The 14,553-nt window shown below is 39.0% G+C and overlaps 2 protein-coding genes across 4 annotated transcripts in view; both read right to left on the bottom strand.

The window, feature by feature from the left end:
- Rgl (Ral guanine nucleotide dissociation stimulator-like) overlaps window positions 1-7,183 on the bottom strand; it is a 73,141-nt gene extending 65,958 nt beyond the window's left edge. The window contains exon 1 of one of the 3 annotated variants that reach the window (XM_067787416.1): window positions 6,738-7,183. The gene's annotated coding sequence lies outside the window, so the exon portion shown is untranslated. The remainder of the gene's footprint in view (window positions 1-6,737) is intronic. The other 2 variants (XM_067787417.1, XM_067787419.1) reach the window with 2 other exon arrangements.
- A 1,942-nt stretch (window positions 7,184-9,125) lies between these two features.
- Window positions 9,126-14,406, bottom strand: LOC137252131 (G patch domain-containing protein 1 homolog). Its single transcript, XM_067787423.1, has 3 exons — window positions 14,193-14,406; window positions 12,451-14,122; window positions 9,126-11,034 (listed from the first exon to the last, which is right to left on the bottom strand). Exons 1-3 carry the CDS (start codon window positions 14,248-14,250, stop codon window positions 9,336-9,338), a joined length of 3,429 nt encoding a protein of 1,142 aa, XP_067643524.1. The 5' UTR covers window positions 14,251-14,406; the 3' UTR covers window positions 9,126-9,335.
- Between the last annotated feature and the right edge of the window lie 147 nt (window positions 14,407-14,553).

The following is a 14,553-nucleotide window of genomic DNA, read 5'->3' as shown; positions in this document are numbered from 1 at the left end:
GTCTGGTGTATAAGCATTTATATCGGCGATAAGGATTGAGGTATCGGATTCGTTTTCTCCCTCGCTTTCTAGAAATAAGGGAAGTGTTTCCTACAAACCTTAAGCACGTTCTGTATGCTAATTACCAGGTCGCCGTTAACATTTCTGCAAAAATGCGAGTCGGTCTTAAAACTTTCCGCCATTAGCTGTCTGTTTAGTGAGCATATTCTCGACGGCAAACTTTCTTTGGGTCAATGCGCACACTTTGTTCACTTCAATGGGACGTACCCTAACTGCCACCCATAATGGTCTGAGCCGATATTCGAATCTTGCGTAACGTCGATCACCACGTTGCTGTTGTTGTTATAGCGATAAGGACACTTTCCGAAGGCCTTAGGGAGTGTTATCGATGTTGAAGGTCCTTTGACGGATGCAGATCCAAGAACCATTAAGGTACTAGCCCGACCATCTCGGGAACGATTTAGTATGACCACATGAAACCTTCTAGGTCGCCAGAGCCTCATCTGTTAAATAAACAGGATTCGCCACGGGTAGGGGAGGTTGATAATCGGGTTGGAGAAGCTTTTCAATCAGTAGACAGCCAACTTCCTTTGTGTGTTTGCTTATGGTAAGATTGTTTCCGCAGAACAAAAGTGTTGTCTTAAAGGCATTTAAGTGATTAGACTGTTGTTAAGAAAAATGCGCTTTATTTTACTAGTACTTGCCCGATTTATTGACCCTTTGAAAATCCCAGTTCTGTGGACTTTAGTCACTTCATACGTCAAGCATAACTACCGCAGGAATATTCTAAGCCCATTAACCAACCGGAGGTGCCCTACTCTAGTCCTTTATAGTGCTAACTTCAAAATTAATAGTACTAACAAATGCATAATTGAAATTTATGAGGCACGTATCCAGAAGACCAGTTCCCGAAAGTACTTCAACTCTTCTGGTTATATAAGGCCGATATTCTTTAAAGTAGAGAGTTCATATGTGTCAGCAGAGGGTCATATATGAATATCCGCAGTTATTTCAACAGTTTAACATGTTAAGGTAACGAATATTTAAAGTTATCCAGACATCTACTCGGGTCTCACAAGTAATGCAAAGCCATCACCGTAACGCCAGCAATCAGCAGATGGCGACAAGCGAGAAAAGAGCTAGATTTCTATGTAGAAGAAGAGCAAGTATGATCTCATCTAAATTGAAACGTACGAAGCGTCACTATTATAACACAAAAGCAGTCAATTTTAATCTTAAATCTTCACCAATCTTCTGATATGTTCTTAGTTTAAATTTTTTTTTTTTTTGCTATTGTATTACTTTATTTAGTCAATAATATTATTGTTGTTGTCATAACATATTTATGCATCAAACTGGTGCCTAATTTACACTATTAACTATGCGGCCACCGTGGTGTAGCGTGCCCCGCCTACCACACCGGATGCCCTGGGTTCAAACCCCGGGCAGCGCAACATCAAAATTTTTAGAAATAAGGTTTTTCAATTAGAAGAAAATTTTTCTAAGCGCGGTCGCCCCTCGGCAGTGTTTGGCAAGCGCTCCGGGTGTATTTCTGCCATGAAAAGCTCTCAGTGAAAACTCATCTGCCTTACAGATGCCGTTCGGAGTCGGCATAAAATCATGTAGGTCCCATCCGGCCAATTTGTAGGGCAAATCAAGAGGAGCACGACGTAAATTAGAAAAGAAGCTCGGCCTTAGATCTCTTCGGAGGTTATCGCGCCTTACATTTATTTATTTTTTTTAACTATGCTTTAGCTCTCACTTTGCATGTTTTTTTTTAAGAATGTTCTACATCATTAAATTTAATGAATTATTATTTTTGAAGGATATCTCATGCTAATAGACTCGCATATCTTTAAATACCAACATCAAACATTTTTTTTTAATCATTATTTTAACATGAATTAAAAAACATGTACTTAGTGAATCATTCGCCATTTTTTGAAATTTATTCCACTTTTATTAACACTTTTTTTTTGTTTTTGCTATACAAACAACTCGCACCATGGTTTGTTTCAAATTTTTATTTGGTTCACTTGCGTGGGCAGACAGTTTGTTGTCCGTTTAGATGATTTTGGTTATAGCCCGATGACATTTTGTACCGGCCGTCAGCAGCTGTTCAGCTGGCAAAAGTATTAACAAAAACAAAAGCAATTAATTTTTAACTTCGCACAGCCAACAAGCCAAGTTGGCAATTGGCAAAACAATAACGTCACAATTGTTAATTTCCGCATATGGCATGTAGAAATCTTCACACACATACATACAAACGCACGACTACAGAAAATAAATTGCAAACTCTTTATAAACGATCACACCTCACCTCACTCTCCCACAAATCAGATCCAATTGGCAACTGAAAATATTTATCAATTTTACCTGTTGTCTTGTGTTCATTAGGGTGTTTAATAAATGTAATGTAATGCTATGAAATTTCTTACAATTTTTTATCAAAAGTAGAGATGGGAAAGGGGTAAATACCCGGTAAATTGGTTATATATGGTAAAAATGGGTAAATACCCAAATAGAAAGGTAAAAATAATATTTTGGGAAAAATGGGAAACAAACACACAAATTCAATCCAAAATGTACCCAATTTTTCTATATTGGCGCGTAGTTATCCATTACGCTATCGTTTGAATTAGTTTTAATCGGTAATCCAGCGTGTTTCAAGAATATTTAGCCAATTATGCATGCCGTTGCAAAAATTTAAGTTTACCCAGTAAACATTTTGTGTCAAAAAAGAGTCGGAAAAATGTTTAAATTCGAGCGTTTACAGTCGTTATGTGCTCATTGGGAGGCCGAAACCAATGTATTTGCCTTCTTGCAATGGTCGCCCTATATGAGCCTATTAACGTATATCATTTGAGCCTAAATAAGAGTCCGACATAAGTCTTAAAAGGCGTTTAAACAGCATATATTATACTCTGCTGGAACTCTCCGTCGTAATTTTTAACTCTAATAAACTCTGATTATCTGATACCTCTATGGCCTATTTATTAAGCATCGTCAGCGCTTATTGGGGTCATATATAGTTCGACACACCTGGACAGAACGTGACAGCTTTGTGGTCACATTAAAAATGTCGAGAAGCGTCCATGAACGGAAAAACGTCGATGCTTATACAAATGTTTCATTTTGGTTGATAAATGATAATTTTTGCATGCTTGGTTAGGAGCTTTTAGGCTGTTAAATAAAAGGTAAAAAATTAAATTTTGTTTTACCCTCCTACGCGTTTCGACGCTTTTCTGATTCCTACATTTCCCACTTAGTTTGGACTCGCTTCGGATTCTAAAATTATGAGTGCCGTGAGCATGTTTGAGGGGTAGCTTTGTTTGCATAAATATGTGTACCCTATAAACATTATCTTGCAGTTCTGGAGTTCAATATTCGTCCGAAAAATATCAGCTTCAAAAGTGCTATCACCTTCGAGCCTTTTATGACTCCAATTTGATGAAATTATGAACAAACGAAAAATATTAAAATCAGTAAAACAGACAGCCCCGGAAAAAACTCAGAAATTTTTCTGCGAGAATTTATTCTAAATAAATAATTTATTCAACTAATACTTATTTCTTTATAATTATGTTTTCCGCTTCGGATATATGTCAAAAATTCTTCCTAAAAGCCTTGAAGTAGTTTCATTAAAAGACTCAAAATTAGCAGTATATGACGCCAATAAGGCTCATATATGATATCGAAAGGAGGCCTGTATAAGACTTTTGTTAGAGGCAAAATATGAGCATACAGCATTCGCTTCAGGCTCCTAAATGAGTTCATAACGAGTGCAAACGATTCAAAGTTTGCACTCCTTTCAGACTAATTGTTGACTCCGAGTGTTTGCTGGGTTGTTTGTTTAAAATCAAAACGAAATTTTTTTAATTTCAAATGACGTATAAAAATAATTGGTGAGTTGTAATTCCAAGCAGCCTTGATTCAACTGATTTTTAAATACCCAAAAAAAAAGATACAAAAAAGGAATTTTCCTGGTATTTACCAATAAAAATGGTAAATAGCCGATAGAATCCAAACTCTAATCATAAGTAGAGTTAGCTCCTGCAAAGTTATCGCTATTTAACAACAGAGCGCTGACAATCTGGCACGGGCCCAGCTAGACTTTTCTGGCTGGGGCCAGCCTACAAAAAAAATAGACGGTGCCTATACAGATAGGTAAAACTAACTGCTATCAAGAGAGCAGCTAGACTGTTTTGGTTGGATAAACTAGACAGTGCCTTGACAGAGTGCACAGAGCGTACCGGATCTATACCGAACAGAAGACTATAACATTGATAATACGCTGCAAATGCTTCGCGAAGCTTCTTTAAAACAACAACAGTCAGGCCGCACCGATTGCGATTTTTTCAAGCGAAATTAAGATAGAACTAGTTTGGGAACGCTTTTCCTTAAAATCCGTAAGAATCTACTGCTAACTTAAGTTCCAGCCCACAGAACGTATAAAGAGAATGAGCAGGTGGATACCCAAGGGAGATGTAGTATATAAACTATAATTTACTCCTGACAGTAGATCCTTAAACAATCGTAGAATATCTTATAGGCAGTGAAAAAAAGATGAGCACTGTCACTGTACGCTAGCCCCAGCTTGCTTAGGGGGTTAGAATATTTCCGCGGAAATGCTTGCCTGTTACAAAGAGCGCCTGAAATCCATAGACTCATAGGTTCAATGTGAAAAAATTGTTTCCGCGTCAGTCGGACGAGTCCCAGAACGGCCTAGTACCGAAGCATATCGGATTCATACCCGACAAAGGTCTTTCAACATTCGTATCGCTTGTGTGCAACTTATAGCATGTTTTAGCAGTTACTACAACAACAGCAACGCAAGATTTAAGACAAGCAGAGTTGCTCTTGGGAGTTATAACACTATTACTTTAACAAGCATTCTAACTTCGATTGAATAACACTTGACGATTGTGTGCTCTAACATTGGAGACTTTTGACCTCGAATGAAATGTTGTGAGCGACATATGGGTGCAACACTATTGCAATAAAGTCCTCAATTAAAGACATCATTATGGTTTGCGAACCATAGCTCAGACGAACAAACTGTATCTTAACGATTTCGTCTAGCAATGCGATTTTCTATCATTTTTGTTCGGCTATTACGTTTCTTACGTTATGTCAAGCAGGAAGCTGAAGCAATTGTCAAATTTGCGCTAACAATGATCGTTTGTTGCTTAATAGAGAATAAGGCCCTAAATATTTATCCACTGTCGAAATCTGAAAAAAATCAAACTGTTGTGGAGTTTGTCTATTTGGGAACCAGGATTGACGTCGAAAATAATGTAAAATCCTTTCTCGAGTCGCTTTCTCTCTCTGGGTCTATCTGCCGTCAATTATCACATAAAAAAAACCAATGCTGTATTATGCTGTGGCAGCGTCGGCTTAAAAAAATTAGCCCAATATTCTGATTTAGCCAACTGAGCATCCACGGTAAACGGCAAAAGATGATCTCGCCACAATCCCAATGGCTTTCAATGACGGTTTCTCAGTTCCAAGCAAACATATCAAATTCTTATGTAGAAGGTGTCTAAGTTCGGGTGTAACCGATCATCATATACTCATCGTGAGCTTCAATTACACATTTAATTTCAGATAAATTACTTTTCTACATAACACGTGGCACCGCCCGTTTAAAAAATAAATGTCTCTCCATTTCCTCTTACAATAAAACTTGATAAGTGAAATATCATTGATTCAAAACGATTTTTATAGTTAGTTATAAAAGTGGGCGTGGTCCTTAACCGATTTCTTTAATTTTTCTTCAAAGCATTCCGTATAGTAAAGGCAACGTCTCTGCTTAATTTTGTTACGATAGGTTGAACGATTTTTGATTTATGATTAACATTTGTAAAATTGATTTTATCACAAGTGGGCGGTGCCACGCCCATTTAAACAATTTTTCTCAAAGTTTTATCAAGAGTCTCAATATCAGTTCACACGTCAAATTTCAACATTATAGGTGTATTATTTACTAAATAATTAGGTTTTTTGTGTTTTCCAAAATGTTATATATATAAAAAGTGGGCGTGGTTATCACCCAATTTCGCTCATTTATCATATTATCATCATACCAATTTATTCTGGGTCCAGGTAAGCTCGTGTACCAAATTTGGTGAATATATCTCAAATCTACTCAAGTTATCGTGTTAATGGACGGACGGACGGACATGGCTCAATCACATTTTTTTTTCGATACTGATGATTTTGATATATGGAAGTCTATATCTATCTCGATTCCATTATACCCGTACAACCAACCGTTATCCAATCAAAGTTAATATACTCTGTGTGCAAAGCACGCTGAGTAAAAGAATCACGTAAAATGACGCACCCTAATATTCGTAGGTATAAATGTAGGTATATATATATATATTATTTTATTACACTTGTATTAGCGAATAATTAAAAATATTTTTATTTCCAAGCAAAGGTAGAAAGTTTCCATTACTGGATTTCAATCATTAAATATTATGTAAAATAAATTTCGCGTACAAAAAAAAACAGAAGGAAAATGCAAATTGTGTGCTGGAAACTTTGCAAATTGGCTCAACGTCCCTCAGCCGCTCCCATTCCCTTGGCCCTAATTCGTCACAATTCCAACTGGTTTTATCGCACGATCGCACGATTTTCTCCGTTTGCCTACACGCTCCAACTAAGCGCATGCAATTTTTGTTTTTGTATTTTGGTATTTGTTTTAAACGTTAGGAACACATACATACATTTTCACTTTTAGCGTGAGCGTTTTCATCGTATTTAAATCTGGTAATAGCAGCCACTGGGCATCTGAGTGTTTGTTCAGTTATTTACCTTTTAAAATTACAAAATATTCTTTATATTTTGAACTTTTAACTTTAAACCCAATTAATATTCTTTTTTTTTTTAATTTTTTTAAATTTCTTTTGCAACCACTTTTTAGACACCAATTTTTTCTAACATGAACTTTGTTCTTTCGTTTGCCTTCGTTTGCGTATTTTGGTTTCACACAAAAATTTCGTATTTTACAAGTTGATCTTTTATTTACTTTTTTATCTCCATTTTGCACACAATTTGTAGCGCTACGGTACAATGCGCGCCGTCGCATTACCGCGTCTCACCGTCTTGTGTTGTCGTTATGCTGCCGACAACATGCGCCCGTTCGCCCTAAAAATTGAACCGCTCGTGGATACCTGTAAAACACAACTAAATTTGGCGCTCTATCTGGCTTGCTGACTTACCAACTAACTGGGCTCGATTGATCTGCGGTGGTTGTTTATCTTTGTAAGAGAGTCAAATAGTTGGCTGAAGAGATTGTTAGTTCGAAATGTTAAGCGGCAAGTAAATGTGTGTTTGGTTACGGTAATGCGGTAATGGTAGATATGTAGTTTGCATTGTATGTAACTATGGAGACAAATCAGGGTAACATAGTACGATCCGCAGTTGACCCAGTGAAGTAAATTTGTGTGAATGCGAAGACTTTTTGATTAACAGCTGAAAACTGTAATAATAGCCCAATATTGACTTGTGCTATTAAACCAAGTCTTCTAATGCCAACCACACTTTCGTCTCATCTTGCCTCCCTTGAGGGTATATAAATTTTGAAGTTAACAGCAACCGCAGAATCTGGCGCACAGTAAGCTCAAGCCGAAGCATTAAAGAAAGCTTAAGGTACTTCCTATAGTAACAGGGTCACTTCGCCCCTGTACGCTGGTTTTAATACAGGGATCTTTGACCTATAAAATTAAAGAACTAGTGACATTTAATTGAAGTTAACAGCTAGTCCTAGTAGTTGGCGGCCTCCATGGTGTTAGGGTATCGTGCTCCGCCTACCACACCGAAGATCCTAGGTTCACGCCCGCGCAAAGCAACATCAAAATTTTAGAAACAAGTTTTTTCAATTACAAAAAACTTTTCTAAGCGGTGTTGCCCCTCGGCAATGTTTGGCAAGCACTCCGAGTGTATTTCTGCCATGAAAAGCTCTCAGTGAAAACTCATCTGCCTTGCAGATGCCGTTCGGAGTAAAACCATAACACCGTCCCGCCGATTTACAGGAAAATTAAAAGAAGCACGACGCAAATCGGAAGAGAAGCTGCCTTAAATCTCTCGTTGTTGTTGTAGCGATAAGGTTACTCCCCGAAGGTTTTTGGGAGTGTTATCGATGTGATGGTCCTTTGCCGGATACAGATCCGGTACTAGCCCGACCATCTCGGGAACGATTTATATGGCCACATTAAACATTCAGGCCATCCCTCCCTCCCCACCCCCAAGTTCCAAGAGGAGCTTGGGATCGCCAGAGCCTCGTCTGTTAGTGAAACAGGATTCGCCACGGATAGGTGAGATTGACAATTGAGTTTAGAGAAGCTATATATTGCGCTGGCAACCTGAAAGGGTTGCGCTACACAGCCTCTTGAATCTGGTATTTTAGTCGCCTCTTACGACAGGCATAACTACCGCGGGTATATTCTGGCCCCCTAACCCGCTGGGGGCCTTAAATCTCTTCGGAGGTTATCGCGCCTCTGAATTCAACCAGGAAGTCTGCTGTTCTCTTCTGCAAGAATTTGGAATTAGACTTTCATGGTGAGGTTCACCAGGCGTTCCTCACCAAAGAAGTATTTCGACTCTATCTGTTTAGAGGTTTAGAACCTCTTCGTTCGTCTCATGCCAATGTTGAAATCAATACTTTGGGATCTCCTGAGTATATCGTCTCACAAGGACAAGTTCCCTCGGTAAGATTGCGGTGCGGAGGTGCGCTAAGGCACAGACCGTAGCACGCCCTAGGGCCTGAAAAGCGATAAGCCCCAGAAAAATTGCGGAACGGCGAGTGTTGAGGGTTCGCCCATAATTTGCACGAGACACAGTAACAAGAATATGATCGTTTTAAATTCTTTTTCCGGCAGACGAATGAGTACCAGTCTCTAGGGCTGGGGTTATAGTTTTACCATTTTGGAGATTTCCATGGTATTTTGCTGGCGACTAAGGTCTATCTTGAGCTTTAGTCATAATCAAGAAGCAAGGGCATTGAACCCCTGCTGGTTAAGGGGATTCGCATATGTTAGCGGGGGAGGGAACGCGGCCTTCAGGTCAAACAAATTGCAAAAACGAAACTACAAATAAAAAATAATGCAGAAAACTTAAAAGCAATTTTTTTTAATTTAAGACATTTAGCATAAAAACTGAAAAATTAGTATTAGCAACTAAAAACTTAAAATATACTACATAAACTGCATATAAAAAAAAATTAATTCCTTTCATTTTTATTTAGTATTTTTTTATTTCAAGCGGTAATTTTAAAGCAAAAAATTTTCCAAATAATATACTCAAACAGTTTATATATTTACAACTTAATGTTTACCTTTCTTTTTCTTGGATTTTTTGGTTTTTTTGTCTTTAGACCTTTTCTTGGATTTTTTATGACTTTTGTTTTTTTTACTTTTCTTTTTCCGTAATCTTTGACGACGTTCAAGGCTATCGTTATTTTCATACACACTACTCGAACTGCTACTACTACTTGTGCTCAATGTCTTAGTTTTTAATATCTTGCGAACTTTCTTCTCCACCCACTCTTCATCCCTAACATAACCGGGGCTTCTGGCTCTTTGAACTAAAAATCGTATCATCTTTTCCTCAACAATTTTATTCATTTCTGTTATTTTCGTTGTGTCTGTTACTGTTGGAGTTGCTGTTGTTACTGTGGTAGGAGCTGTAGTCGGTTTGCAGATGTACTGCGGCAACGCAGGACCATACGTTTCTGCTTCTCTCACACCAGATGAAGTACTGGGTAAATCGGAAGATACAGATGGACAACCTGCACCTCGCAATCTATTGAATTTTACATTTTTCTCTATTCTTTTGTTATCCTTATGCTTTTCTTTTGGCATTGGTTGTTTCTCTTTTCTATATTCACCCGTTATTTCGATTTCGATCTCATTCGATTCTTGGTTTCTTAAAGACTTTGATGATGTCGTTGATGCACTATTCATTGTAGTTTTCGACGACGAGGTGCTTGCTGGTTGTTTAAACTCAATTTTTATTTCTTTAACAGATTCTGCAGATGAAGGTATAAGACCAGCATGCGACACAGATGTATTAGGAGGGCGATTCTTATATTTTTCAATATCACATAGATCGTATATATCACAATCAATGTCCACTTCAGTTCTTGTGATGGATTCGCTTTCTTTTGCTGTCGTATATTTTTGCGTGTGGTGTTGACCTTCTTGTTTGCTTTCTGTTTTTGTAGATAACAATGCACTAAAAATGCCACGTGGCGGCGATGTATTGCGCAAAACGTTTATTTGATCAGCACTGAAGGAAGAGCACACAGATAATTTCTTTTCAAGTGGTCCATCACTGACTTTTTCTTTTTTCAATACACAATCATTTTCGCCTTCTTTACTGATTACAGTTACTTCATATTGCTCAACACCGTCTTCATCGCTGCTATCATCAAATATGGCTTTGTACAACTCTAGTTTTTCACAAGCCGGTTTCGTTAAAGACTCTTCTGATAATTTCTCTAAATCTGTTTTGGCAGCAGAACGTCCTACCTTGGAAGTATTTTCTTTCGAGCGACTTGGACTAGAGTGCTTTCTTTTTACGTGATCTACAACAACAATAGACGTTGCTGATGATGAAGAGCTAGATGGCAAAGGGGAAGTCATTGTCGAAACAGAACACGTAGATACATTACTAATATCTTTCTTATCGTTTGCCATTTTACAATTTGGTTGCTTAAGTATTGGTTTGATTTCGGGTATTCTTACGGGAACTATAACTGGCGTTTTAAAATCGGATTTCTTATGTACACAATCTTCCAGATAATCAAAGACAGACATTTTCGTTGAAGCGGGGGGACATTTCTCTCCCTCCATGTGAGCGCCGAACGGTTCAGCTATATTGTAACGTTTGCATAATAGCGAGCTCGGTTTCCATATTGTTTTTGAACGCTCAATTTTTATTTTCTTGGGTGCAGTGCCACTTGGTGTTTCCGACTGTATAGCTGGGGTACATTCCGCCTTAATTGAAGACTCAGACACGAAACTGAAAAGAATTAGATTAAGAGCAAATTTTAGTCCAGAGGAGTCCAGAATTATATTCGGCCTTTGTTTCCTAACAACATCACCCAAAGTCTTCTGAAAGATGTTTTAACATAGATTTTAGGGACGTGGGCATATGGGTCGTAGATATGAGAAAACGGTCGAAGACAAGAACCAAACATCCGGTGCTTTGGATTTCAATATCGCCCCTAAATTATTTGGTTTTAGTCAACGTTCTTATTCTTTTTCTTGTTGCAGCGCCCCATCCTCTAACGCAAGTCCAAAGACACTTGCAGTTTCAAACGGGTTGGACCAAAGGGACATTGGTGTTAGTGGCGTTGGTTTTACATTACAATTTAAGAGATGGTTGGTGTAACGTGAAGTCACCTCTTACGATTAGTTGATATTTAGAAGATAATTAGTCTATGGATTTGTAGGATACAATTAGAGCACCCAAGCGAGTCAGGGGGTCAGAATATACCCGCGGTATGCATACCTGTCGTAAGAGGTGACTAAAATACCAGATTCAAGTGGCTGTGTATCGCAACCATTCAGGTTGCCATCGCAATATATTGCTTTTCCAAACCCAATTGTCAACCTCACCTATTCGCGGCGAATCCTGTTTCACTAACAGACGAGGCTCTGGCGACCCCAAGCTCCTCATGAACTTGGTTGTGGGGAGGGAGAGATGGCCTGAAGGTTTAATGTGGCCATATAAATCGCTCTCGAGATGGTCGAGCTAGCACCTTAATGGTGCTGTGTTACCGGAGGGTACCGGATCTGTATCCGACAAAGGACACCATCACATCGATAACACTCCCCAAAGCGTTCGGAGAGCAACCTTATCGCTACAACAACAACAACAACATACGATTATAGAATAACATTTATTACTTACTAATTGGCGCTTAACCGTCTAAACGGTTATGACCGTCCAACAAGGCGCGCCAGTCGCTCCTTCGCTCCGCCAACTGGCGCCAATTGGTCACACCAAGGTAGTTTAAATCGTTTTCCACCTGGTCCTTCCAACTGAGTGGGGGCCGTCCTCTACCTCTGCTTCCATAGGCGGATTCCGATAGAAACACTTCCTTGGACGGAGCATCATCTTTCATTCGCATAACACGGCCTAGCCAGCGCAGCCGCTGCTTTTTAATTCGCTGGAATATGTTGATGTCTGCCAATAGCTCGTACAGCTCATCGTTAAATCTTCTTCGGTACTCGCGTTGGTGACGGCGAGTACCGAAGAAGAATAGCATTTATAATTTTACTAAATTAAATTACTAGGAAGCCTGGTCGTATTGGTTTGACAATAGCTGGTTTAGAATGTTGTTTTATCAATTCGGTTGAAATCGGTTTTGCTCAGTTTGTTCTCATATGGTAGTGTCATGGTTATTTTATTCAACAAATATTTTTTACTTACCGCTGTGACATCAACCCTTCGAGTGGCCTGAATATTTTACTAGCCTGTATAAATTCCTTCTTCTCCATCTCTCTGTCCCACTCACTCAAATGTATTGGTTGTATACGATTCAAGAAGCGCGTAATTTCTTCCTCAGTTTTTAGTTCCGCCAAAAGGAATTCTTCATAACGACCCTGTTTCTGATCATCATGAAGAAATGGTTTGAACATGCTAGGCATTGAATTAAATTGTTTCGAGCGCTCGTGCACATGCTTCATCATGTCGTTGCAGGCATCGGACGTATTATGAGTTTCGTGCGTTTTATTATATTCCCCGCACGTAAAACGATCTTCTTGTTCTACACATTTCATCATTAGTCTCGCTTTCTCTGGAAGCTTATTATCGCCACCCGTTACGCGAATTTGAGGCGTGGCTTGTTGGGAACTATGTAGCTTTTGGTTATTTTGCTGTTGTTGAGCGTGCAGATCAAGATTGCCCGTACTCGCTGTAGGAGGTTCGTCAATGCGTTTTGCTTCGCCTAGCAACTCAGCACGTTCATCTGGATTCAAGCGATTTTTAGAAAATTCTACTTCTTTAAAGTAAGTTTCTAGCTCCTCGGCTTTTTTTGGATCTATTGGTTGAAAACGGCTACGTCGCTCTGCCCAGTTGCGCGGTACAAAATCGCTTGGTATTGTGGGATTCTCAGGTTTTTTAATCTGTGCTGGCATTTTACAAGCCGAAAATCCAGCAACTATTAACTGATTTTGTTGTTCCCTTATAATTTTCTTCTTTTTTGGCTTATTATCTTCCAATGAGAAATCATAGCGGGACATATCATCCTTAGCATATATATCGTCATCTTCTTCTTCTAAAGCACCCACGCCAAATGCTTGCCCATTAAATGATATCTTCTTATTATTTTTACCCAATGCTTCTACCGATGGTTCAAACAGATTTATGTGTCTACTGCTCGCAGCTGAAAGCACAGGATCACGACTTAAGCTGCCTTTGTAGCCCAAGCCGAAACGATCTTTTTTAGCTGCACATACGTACGGCTCATAGTCGTCTGGCGCAAATGTTAATTTATCCATTTCTTCATCAGAACTTTCCACCTCACCATCCGCATCATCAGAATGTCCTGGCGATTGTGGAATTGGCGTATTCGGTTGATAGCCATACTGTTGCATTACATACATTTCACGCCTATTGCGGGCACGTGCTATTTGTTTTTCTTTACGTGTCTGGCGTGGCCCGATGCCTTGTCCAACGCGCCACCCCATACTCTTCAATATCCGTTCACCAATTTTTAGATCGCGTGGAGTAAATAATTGTTCCAAGACCGGTTGTCCAGGAATGGGGCCAACGCTAGGTATCATCAACTTACGCTTCCGACTTGGTTCAGGCTCGAAAGTTGCATATTCTGAGCGAGTTTGCAACCGCTGTGGTGCAATGCCAAACTCGCCACGATCCTCATCATCCATAAAGTCATCAGGACGTTGCTGTAAGAGCTGTGCTGTCTTCTCACTACGTGAACTTTTAAAAGTAGCTGGCGTCCAGCCCTCTTGTGAACCCACTGTATTCCAGTACCCGGCACTGAAGCCGCCTGTAAATGCACCATGAAAACGGCGCTTGCCGTTTTCGTCGGTCACTATTTGATCTTCGATACGGATTGGTTTCTTGGCAGGAATAGTTTCTAGGGACATAAAATATCAATGTTAAAAAACACAAATAATTCCGCCCTGCCCCCAACAATACCAACTTACCTTCATCTAGCTCAGGTAAAGTAGTGCCGAAACGATGGAAGCTTGCTTCATCATACATTTTCGTGCAGGTTTGGGTTTTCTATCTTCACTCGAATTTATCAATATTCGGTGTATGAACGAATGAATTACATTTGCAAAGTTGAGAACCAAAATTTTATTTATTTTTGCACTATTCCCGAAAAAGTCAAATTGTTTATTTCATCAGCTGTTAATGTTTCTTCTTCTTCCGACTGGAGTTCACGATTGTTTTGTGATAACGAAATATTACAAAATGCAGTAAAACAAGATTTTATTTGGGATATATGTTTTTTGATATTTTAACAATTATATTTTAATTTAAATTAAATCGACTAAAATAAAA

Source organism: Eurosta solidaginis, chromosome 5 (genome assembly GCF_040869045.1).
Source record: "Eurosta solidaginis isolate ZX-2024a chromosome 5, ASM4086904v1, whole genome shotgun sequence".
Taxonomy (NCBI): domain Eukaryota; kingdom Metazoa; phylum Arthropoda; class Insecta; order Diptera; family Tephritidae; genus Eurosta; species Eurosta solidaginis.
Note: the sequence above shows the minus strand (reverse complement) of the source record. Positions and strands in the feature narration are given on the sequence as shown.

Bases quoted from the DNA above. Each gene is read 5' to 3' on its own strand.
- LOC137252131 (XM_067787423.1), bottom strand. From the start codon at position 14,250: ATGTATGATGAAGCAAGCTTCCATCGTTTCGGCACTACTTTACCTGAG. The intron at 14,123-14,192 runs GTAAGTTGGTAT...TTATGTCCCTAG, and splicing joins TTTACCTGAGCTAGATGAAG to AAACTATTCCTGCCAAGAAA. The intron at 11,035-12,450 runs GTAAGTAAAAAA...AATTCTTTTCAG, and splicing joins GAAGGGTTGATGTCACAGCG to TTTCGTGTCTGAGTCTTCAA.